We start from the raw sequence: 11,222 nt of genomic DNA on the forward strand, positions 1-11,222 counted from the left end.
CACACACACACACACACACACTAACACACACACCCCTAACAGTCCACGTTGTCTCCACACACACACACACACCGCTAACAGTCCACGTTGTCTCTAACACACACACACACACACACACCCTAACAGTCCACGTTGTCTCCACACACACACACACACACACACACACCTAACAGTCCACGTTGTCTCACACACACACACACACACACCTAACAGTCCACGTTGTCACCCTAACAGTCCACGTTGTCTCCACACACACACACACACCACACCCTAACAGTCCACGTTGTCTCCACACACACACACACACACACCTAACAGTCCACGTTGTCTCACACACACACACACACACACACACACACCCCTAACAGTCCACGTTGTCTCCACACACACACCCCTAACAGTCCACGTTGTCTCCACACCACACACACACACACACACCGCTAACAGTCCACGTTGTCTCCACACACACACACACACACACCCTAACAGTCCACGTTGTCTCCACACACACACACACACACCCCTAACAGTCCACGTTGTCTCCACTAACACACACACACACACCCCTAACAGTCCACGTTGTCTCCACACACACACACACCCTAACAGTCCACGTTGTCTCCACACACACACACACACACCCCTAACAGTCCACGTTGTCTCCACACACACACACCCTAACAGTCCACGTTGTCTCCACACACACACACACACACACACACACACACCCTAACAGTCCACGTTGTCTCCACACACACACACACACAGTCACGTTGTTCACCTACCCTAACAGTCCACGTTGTCTCCACACACACACACACACACCCTAACAGTCCACGTTGTCTCACACACACACACACACACACCCCTAACAGTCCACGTTGTCTCCACACACACACACACCCTAACAGTCCACGTTGTCTCCACACACACCCCTAACAGTCCACGTTGTGTCCACACACACACCCCTAACAGTCCACGTTGTCTCCACACACACACACACACACACACCCCTAACAGTCCACGTTGTCTCCACACACACACACACACCCCTAACAGTCCACGTTGTCTCACACACACACACACACACACCCCTAACAGTCCACGTTGTCTCACACACACACACACACACACCCCTAACAGTCCACGTTGTCTCACACACACACACACCCCTAACAGTCCACGTTGTCTCACACACACACACCCCTAACAGTCCACGTTGTCTCACACACACACACACACACACACCCTAACAGTCCACGTTGTCTCCACACACACACACACCCTAACAGTCCACGTTGTCTCCACACACACACACACACACCCCTAACAGTCCACGTTGTTCACACACACACACACCCACACACACACACACACCCCTAACAGTCCACGTTGTCTCCACACACACACACACACACCCCTAACAGTCCACGTTGTCTCCACACACACACACACACACACACCCTAACAGTCCACGTTGTCTCACACACACACACACCCCTAACAGTCCACGTTGTCTCCACACACACACACACAACACACACACACACACACACACACACACACACACACACACACCTAACAGTCCACGTTGTCTCCACACACACACACACACCTAATAGTCCACGTTGTCTCCACACACACACACACACACACACCCCTAACAGTCCACATTGTCTCACACACACACACACACCCCTAACAGTCCACATTGTCTCCACACACACACACACACACCCCTAACAGTCCACGTTGTCTCCACACCACACACACACACACACACACCCCTAACAGTCCACGTTGTCTCCACACACACACACACCCCTAACAGTCCACGTTGTCTCACACACACACACACACACACACACACCCCTAACAGTCCACGTTGTCCACACACACACACACACACACCCTAACAGTCCACGTTGTCTCCACTAACACACACACACACACACACACACCCCTAACAGTCCACGTTGTCTACACACACACACACACCCCTAACAGTCCACGTTGTCTCCACACACACACACACCGCTAACAGTCCACGTTGTCTCCACACACACACACACCGCTAACAGTCCACGTTGTCTCCACACACACACACACACACCCTAACAGTCCACGTTGTCTCCACACACACACACACACACACCCTAACAGTCCACGTTGTCTACACACACACACACACCCCTAACAGTACACGTTGTCTCCCCACACACACACACACACCGCTAACAGTCCACGTTGTCTCACACACACACACACACACCGCTAACAGTCCACGTTGTCTCCACACACACACACACCACACCGCTAACAGTCCACGTTGTCTCCACACACACACACACCCCTAATAGTCCACGTTGTCTCCACACACACACACACACACACACCCCTAACAGTCCACATTGTCTCCACACACACACACACACACACACCCCTACCAGTCCACGTTGTCTCCACACACACACACACACCCCTAACAGTCCACGTTGTCTCCACACACACACACACACCCCTAACAGTCCACGTTGTCTCCACACAGCCCTAACAGTCCACGTTGTCTCCACACACACACACAACCCTAACAGTCCATTGTCACACACACACACACACACACACACCCTAACAGTCCACGTTGTCTCCACACACACACACACACACACACCCCTAACAGTCCACGTTGTCTCCACACACACACCCTAACAGTCCACGTTGTCTCCACACACACACACACCCCTAACAGTCCACGTTGTCTCCACACACACACCCTAACAGTCCACGTTGTCTCTCCACACACACACACACACACACACACCCCTAACAGTCCACATTGTCTCCACACACACACACACACACACACACACCCTAACAGTCCACATTGTCTCCACACACACACACACTAACACACACACCCCTAACAGTCCACATTGTCTCCACACACACACACACACCACCTAACAGTCCACGTTGTCTCCACACACACACACACCCCTAACAGTCACGTTGTCTCCACACACACACACCCTAACAGTCCGCGTTGTCTCCACACACACACCCCTAACAGTCCACGTTGTCTCCACACACACCCTAACAGTCCACGTTGTCCACACACACACACACACACCCTAACAGTCCACGTTGTCTCACACACACACACACACCCCTAACAGTCCACGTTGTCTCACACACACACACACACCCTAACAGTCCACGTTGTCTCCACACACACACACACACACACCCTAACAGTCCACGTTGTCTCCACACACACACACACACCCCTAACAGTCCACGTTGTCTCCACACACACACACACACACCCTAACAGTCCACAGTTGTCTCCACACACACACACACACACACACACCCTAACAGTCCACGTTGTCTCCACACACACACACCCACCCTAACAGTCCACGTTGTCTCCACAACACTAACACACACACACACCCCTAACAGTCCACGTTGTCACACACACACACACACACCCTAACAGTCCACGTTTTCCACACTCCACACACCCCTAACAGTCCACGTTGTCTCACACACACACACCCTAACAGTCCATTGTTGTCTCACACACACACACCCCTAACAGTCCACATTGTCTCACACACACACCCCTAACAGTCCACATTGTCTCCACACACACCCCTAACAGTCCACATTGTCTCCACACACACACCCTAACAGTCCACATTGTCTCACACACACACCCCTAACAGTCCACATTGTCTCCACACACACCCCTAACAGTCCACATTGTCAACACACACACACACCCCTAACAGTCCACGTTGTCTCCACACACACACCCCTAACAGTCCACGTTGTCTCCACACACACACCCCTAACAGTCCACGTTGTCTCCACACACACACACACACACACACCCCTAACAGTCCACGTTGTCTCACACACACACACACACACACACCCCTAACAGTCCACGTTGTCTCCACACACACACACCCCTAACAGTCCACGTTGTCTCCACCACACACACACACACACACACACCTAACAGTCCACATTGTCTCCACACACACACACACACCTAACAGTCCACGTTGTCTCCACACACACACCTAACAGTCCACATTGTCAACACACGCACCCTAACAGTCCACACACCCCTAACAGTCCACATTGTCAACACACACACACACACACACACACACACACACACACACACACACACACACCCCTAACAGTCCACATTGTCAACACACACACACCCCTAACAGTCCACATTGTCACACACACACCCCTAACAGTCCACATTGTCAACACACACACACCCCTAACAGTCCACATTGTCAACACACACACACATCCCTAACAGTCCACATTGTCACACCTAACAGTCCACATTGTCGCCACTAACACACACACCCCTAACAGTCCACATTGTCAACACACACACACACCCCTAACAGTCCACATTGTCAACACACACACACACCCCTAACAGTCCACATTGTCGCCACCCCCTAACAGTCCACATTGTGCCCCCCCCTAACAGTCCACATTGTCGCCACCCCTAACAGTCCACATTGTCGCCACACCCCCAACAGTCCACATTGTCGCCACCCCCTAACAGTCCACATTGTCGCCACCCCCTAACAGTCCACATTGTCGCCACCACCCCCTAACAGTCCACATTGTCGCCACCCTAACCCCCAACAGTCCACATTGTCGCCACCCCCTAACAGCCCACATTGTCGCCACCCCCTAACAGTCTACATTTGTAACAGCCACCCCCTAACAGTCCACATTGTCGCCACCCCCTAACAGTCTACATTGTCGCCACCCCCCACCCAACAGTCCACATTGTCGCCACCCCCTAACAGTCCACATTGTCCACATTGCCCCCCCCTAACAGTCTACATTGTCGCCACCCCCCCTAACAGTCCACATTGTCACCACCTATTTCCATCAAATGAAAAACTGGCATTGCCCTAACCTGTCTTGTTTCTGTGTTCTAAACCCTGGACTCCTGTGTGTCTTGGTTCTCCTTTTCATGTTGTGACTGCCGTTTCTCCCAGCTGTCTCTAGGGGGCGTCGACCTCACAGTAAGAGTACTCACCACTGGCTATTGGCCCACACAGTCGGCCACGCCCAAATGCACCATCCCCCCCTCCCCGAGACACGCCTTCGAGGTCTTCAGAAGGTACCAGCCATGCTCTGAGCCTCATCGATGGATCTGTTATCTATTACATGTGTCTTCCACAGTGTAGTCAATTTAATATATATTCTTCTGTTAGGTTCTACTTGGCCAAACACAGTGGCAGACAGTTGACCCTCCAGCACCACATGGGCTCAGCCGACCTCAACGCAACCTTCCACGGCCCCATCAAGAAGGTAAAGGTTTCCTGTCGACAATAAGGCATGGGGGGGGTTACTCAGAATGATGTGAACTGTAGCTTTCCTGTTGTATGTTAATGTCAATACTGTTTTACATTTCTCTCTCCACTCTCCCTTCTCTTAACCCTTCTCCATCTCTTTCTACCTGTACCTCTGGTCACTCTGTCTCAATTCAAGGGGCTTTATTGGCATGGGAAACATATGTTAACATTGCCAAATTAAGTGAAATAGATCATTAACAAAAGTGAAAAACTAAAATGTACAGTAAACATTACACTCACAGAAGTTCCAAAAGAATAAAGACATTTCAAATGTCATATTATGTGTATGTACAGTGTTGTAATGATGTGCAAATGGTTAAAGTACAAAAGGGAAAATAAATCAACATATATACAGGTTGTATTTACAATGGTGTTTGTTCTTCATTTCTTTTCTTGTGGCAACAGGTCACAAATCTTTCTGCTGTGATGCACACTGTGGAATTTCACCCAGTAGATATGGGAGTTTATCAAAATTGGGTTTGTTTTCGAATTCTTTGTGGGTCTGTGTAATCTGAGGGAAATATGTGTGTCTAATATGGTCATACATTGGGCAGGAGGTTAGGAAGTGCAGTTCAGTTTCCACCTCATTTTATGGGCAGTGTGCATATAGCCTGTCTTCACTTGAGAGCCAGGTCTGCCTACGGCGGCCTTTCTCAATAGCAAGGCTATGCTCACTGAGTCTGTACATAGTCAAAGTTTGGGTCAGTCACAGTCTCTCTCCGTCTCTCCAGGAGGATGGTTCGGAGGTGGGAGTGGGAGGAGCCCAGGTGACGGGCTCTAACACCAGGAAGCACATACTGCAGGTCTCCACCTTCCAGATGACCATCCTCATACTCTTCAACAACAGAGAAAAGTCCACGTTTGAGGTAAGAGCCAGATACAGGTCAGTCTCCATCGCATCAAAGTGTTAGAATTCACAGATAAATATGGCAAGCTGAAAGAAAACAAATCTTCTTTCCTCCTCCTCCTCCCATTTTCCGCTCCACTTCCTCCTTCACTCCCTCTGCTCCTCCTTTACCCTCTCTTCCACTCCGTCCCCACTGTAGGAGATCCAGCAGGAGACAGACATCCCGGAGAGGGAGCTGGTGCGAGCGCTGCAGTCGCTGGCCTGCGGGAAGCCCACCCAGCGCGTTCTCACCAAGGAGCCCAAGTCCAAGGAGATCGAGAACGGCCACGTGTTTACAGTCAACGATCAGTTTACCTCCAAGCTGCACAGAGTCAAAATACAGACGGGTGAGTGTGTCTCTGTTATTCTAAATGATAAAAGGACCCATGTCACAGTGGTCTTCTGGTCTGGGGAGCTACAGGCTTAGGGGGTCATCTTCCAACTATTGCTCATTTAACATCTGGGCATGTTAACCTTTGACTTTGCCCTGATGACCTGAGATGTGTTCAGCTGGATGCGCAAATAGAGATATGCTATTTAGAACAAACATGCTTCTCTGACATGTCGTGTTTTGCAAAATAATTGGCTCTATTTGTGGTATTTCTATCTGCAACGTTCGGCTACTGAACGTGGCCTTGTGCTGAGGTTGCGGCCCCCCCAGCCCCCTCCGCTGAGGTTGCCAGCCCTCCCTCCGCTGTGCTAAGGTTGCGGTCTCTCTCCCTCCAGTCGCTGCTAAGCAGGGCGAGTCGGACCCAGAGAGGAAGGAGACGCGGCAGAAGGTGGATGACGACAGGAAGCATGAGATCGAGGCGGCCATCGTCCGCATCATGAAATCCAGAAAGAGGATGCAGCACAACGTCCTGGTAGCAGAGGTGGGTGCGGCCTTAACGTCCTGGTAGAGGAGGCCTTAACGTCCTGGTAGAGGAGGCCTTAACGTCCTGGTAGAGGAGGCCTTAACGTCCTGGTAGAGGAGGCCTTAACGTCCTAGTAGAGGAGGCCTTAACGTCCTGGTAGAGGAGGCCTTAACGTCCTGGTAGAGGAGGCCTTAACGTCCTGGTAGAGGAGGCCTTAACGTCCCGGTAGAGGAGGCCTTAACGTCCCGGTAGAGGAGGCCTTGACGTCCCGGTAGAGGAGGCCTTGACGTCCCGGTAGAGGAGGCCTTGACGTCCCGGTAGAGGAGGCCTTGACGTCCCGGTAGAGGAGGCCTTGACGTCCCGGTAGAGGAGGCCTTGACGTCCCGGTAGAGGAGGCCTTGACGTCCCGGTAGAGGAGGCCTTGACGTCCCGGTAGAGGAGGCCTTGACGTCCCGGTAGAGGAGGCCTTGACGTCCCGGTAGAGGAGGCCTTGACGTCCCGGTAGAGGAGGCCTTGACGTCCCGGTAGAGGAGGCCTTGACGTCCCGGTAGAGGAGGCCTTGACGTCCCGGTAGGTAGGGGAGGCCTCGACGTCCCGGTAGGTAGGGGAGGCCTCGACGTCCCGGTAGGTAGGGGAGGCCTCGACGTCCCGGTAGGTAGGGGAGGCCTCGACGTCCCGGTAGGTAGGGGAGGCCTCGACGTCCCGGTAGGTAGGGGAGGCCTCGACGTCCCGGTAGGTAGGGGAGGCCTCGACGTCCCGGTAGGTAGGGGAGGCCTCGACGTCCCGGTAGGTAGGGGAGGCCTCGACGTCCCGGTAGGTAGGGGAGGCCTCGACGTCCCGGTAGGTAGGGGAGGCCTCGACGTCCCGGTAGGTAGGGGAGGCCTCGACGTCCCGGTAGGTAGGGGAGGCCTCGACGTCCCGGTAGGTAGGGGAGGCCTCGACGTCCCGGTAGGAGGTGAGTTGTTTCCTGGACACAGAGTAAGCTTAGGCCTATAGAGCATCCATAGAGATTCTAACGGTAAGTGGTAGTGTTACCATGGAGATGGCCTTTCAGCAGTTGAGCAAATCAAATGGAGACTTCCTCTCCCCTCCTTTTGAAGAAGAAGAGGGAAAGTAGAGAGAAAAAGCGCTTTTATGAAATGAGAAGCTCCTTCTCTCGTGCGTCATCAGTTAAATGACGTTTACAGGGGTGGATCCCAAAATACATTTGTGAAGTGACAAAAACAAGTTGGTTGTGCAAGACATTTTCTAGGTAACCTTGAGGCATATTGTTTTAACACGTCTGAAGGAGAAAAGCATACAGACAAAACAAACACTGATTCAAAGGGGGTGAGGCAGATTCCAAACCTCTTCCAATAAAGACTCGTAGTATTCACATGACTCTTCTCGATGAAAGGTGGCTGTAGAGGAGGGGAGGAGCCTCTTCCGTTCTCCTACTAACCCATTGACATTCATCTACTATACCACTTATCAGTTTCTGGGGTTACTGTGGGCAGAGGAGAAAGGGTGGAGGACGGACCTTTGCCCTAGACTAAAGAATAACTAGCTCAATGGGAGAATTTCCATTGAATCTGTTTAGGGAAACCGGCCCATGGGGTCTGGAGAGAACTCTGCCTTGATCTCCACTAGCTGTACTGCCCTGGACTTGGTTTATTTCACAGGGACAACACACATTGTTCAATATTTCAGACTAAAAGGCGCTGTGTAGCCAATCTGTTGTCTGCATTGGCCGTGCAGCAGTAAGGGTGATCGGGCCACTGCAGAAGTCAGGGCATTCGTACTTCTCAGAGCAGTGCAGAGCTGTTGTCAAGGAAGTGAGTTTGTGTTTATACAGGACCGCCCTCACCTTCCATCAACCAATCATGTCAATGCGTAGTTTTACGGAGCCCTCTGCGTTGTTACGAAATGTGCAAGGTGCACGGCGATGCGGTATGGAGCTCAATTTGGCCTCTGCATGCTTCCGGAGGCTCCGCAACGCCCTCCATATGGAAACACCGACCACATTTTCAGATCAAAAGCATAAATTGTCTCTGAGCAAAGCTGTTAGATTTCCATCTGTTGTCCATTCAGTCCCTCGTCACAGCATGTGTAGGGTTGGTGTGCAGCCAGGTTTGGAAGGTAGTTTTTATTATTATAATCTGCATCCCTAGATCATTTCTGAGTCAATTTGGTTGAATATAAGATTTTGTTTTCAATGTTTATTTTTACATGGAAATGTTTATCCCTACAATATTTCAGTGAGTGCTTTGAGGTAACTTTTGCAACATGAGTGCCGGCAATCATCTGTGCTATTCTTTTACCTATCATGTTATGGTTTTTAATGAAAATACACTGGATATTTCGGGACATAAAATTTCAGTACAGGACATTAACATGATATTTCAAGGACATTTTTAGCACAGTCTCTTGAACCAGAGAAACGATAGTGTAGTGTCTAATAGTGTTATTGTATTGCCTTTCTCCCCAGGTCACCCAGCAGCTGAGGGCCCGGTTCCTCCCCAGCCCCGTGGTCATTAAGAAGCGCATTGAAGGACTCATAGAGAGAGAATATTTGGCACGGACGCCTGAGGATCGCAAAGTCTACACCTACGTTGCATAAGAGGAGAGGAGCATTGTGGGAGAGGAGAAATGGATTGAGGGGAGGTTTTTTTGGAGGGGGAGTGTTGTGCGCATGGACTGGGAAGTTCCTTTTTAAAAGATAAATTCTGGGAAGCTGACTCCTCCCTTTACAAAAATGACAAAAACCAGAAGTTAAATGGCAAAAAAAATAATACAAAAAAAAAAAAATCCATGAAGTGTTGTAGATTTTTTTTTATCAGGCCAACTACTATTACTCTTGCTCCCTGTGAGAATTTCAACATGGATGGATTCCAGCTTTTCACCGTTTTACCCTTGTAGAGATCGACCTTAAAAGAATCCCTTGGGAAAGATGTGAAGGCACCACTTTTTTTTTTTTTGGTTTGTTTTTTTGGTTTTCAATACTGTATAAAAATGAGAATGAATTATTAAAAACAAAACAGCAAATGTGGATTGCTAACAAAAATAAAATAAAAAATATTGAATATTGAGGCTTTATTTCTTAACCAACAATTATTTAATGCTGATCCTTCAGGCTAACACTAGCTATAAAATCGTTGAATTCAAGTGTGTGTGTGTCCTGAGTTTCAGACAGGGATATACTCAATCTGTGTTTAAAGCCAAGTTCTTTATTACCAATGAAAGACAATGAGGGCAGGTTAGACATACTTAAAGCTAGAATCCTTAGTTGCTACAACTATTTTTTTTAAACGTATTTTTACCTATTTCAATCTTAAAGAACACGTTTCAAATTCCTCATGAGCTCAGTTCAGCTGTTGTGTCCCGTTTTGTAAACAAAAACATGGTTAAAAATGTTGATATCCTGGATGGTCAGTCCTTGCATCCATAAGCTCTGTCTGAATGAGTGGCTACATTTTTTTTCAGGCCCGTCCCTCAGCTGGGATTCTAGTTTAGAGACAAATGAGCGACCGTGACTGTGTCAGGATGAGCGATCTACCACCTCATGGCTGTTGGTCACATACTGAAGCTTTGCATTTCCTTAACACAGTGAAAAGTACAAAGGGGAGAATTCCATTTTCATCAATGACTGAAGTGAACATTTAACTTTAGTGGAAGTTGGGATTCTACACGGAACAAAAATGCAAACGGAACATGTGAAGTGATGGTTTCATGAGCTGAAATAAAAGATTCCAGAAATGTTTCATATGCACGAAAAGCTTATTTCTCTAAAATTGTGAACAAATGTTCACATGCCTGTTAGTGAGCATTTTTCCTTTGCCAAGATAATCCATCTACGTGACAGGTGTGGCATATCAAGAAGCTGATTAAACAGCATGGTCATTACATAGGTGCACCTTGTGCTGGGAACAAAATCCCACTCTAAAATGTGCAGTTTTGTCACAATACAATGCTACAGATGTTTTGAGGGAGCATACAATTCGCATAATGACTGCAGGGATGTCAACCAGCGAATGTTTCCCTCCCATAAGCCACTTCCAATGTTGTTTTAGAGAATTTGACAGTAAGTCC

The 11,222-nt window shown here is 49.4% G+C and overlaps 1 protein-coding gene across 1 annotated transcript in view; it reads left to right on the top strand.

Moving 5' to 3' along the window:
- LOC112239245 (cullin-3-like) overlaps window positions 1–10,218 on the top strand; it is a 32,803-nt gene extending 22,585 nt beyond the window's left edge. Inside the window, exons 11-16 of the mRNA XM_042329020.1 lie at window positions 5,055–5,179; window positions 5,274–5,370; window positions 6,146–6,280; window positions 6,461–6,647; window positions 7,027–7,172; window positions 9,622–10,218. Coding sequence (XP_042184954.1) covers window positions 5,055–5,179; window positions 5,274–5,370; window positions 6,146–6,280; window positions 6,461–6,647; window positions 7,027–7,172; window positions 9,622–9,753 — 822 coding nt within the window. The 3' untranslated portion in view covers window positions 9,754–10,218. The remainder of the gene's footprint in view (window positions 1–5,054; window positions 5,180–5,273; window positions 5,371–6,145; window positions 6,281–6,460; window positions 6,648–7,026; window positions 7,173–9,621) is intronic.
- The last annotated feature ends 1,004 nt before the right edge of the window (window positions 10,219–11,222 follow it).

The sequence above is a fragment of the Oncorhynchus tshawytscha genome, linkage group LG10, assembly GCF_018296145.1.
Source record: "Oncorhynchus tshawytscha isolate Ot180627B linkage group LG10, Otsh_v2.0, whole genome shotgun sequence".
NCBI lineage: Eukaryota > Metazoa > Chordata > Actinopteri > Salmoniformes > Salmonidae > Oncorhynchus > Oncorhynchus tshawytscha.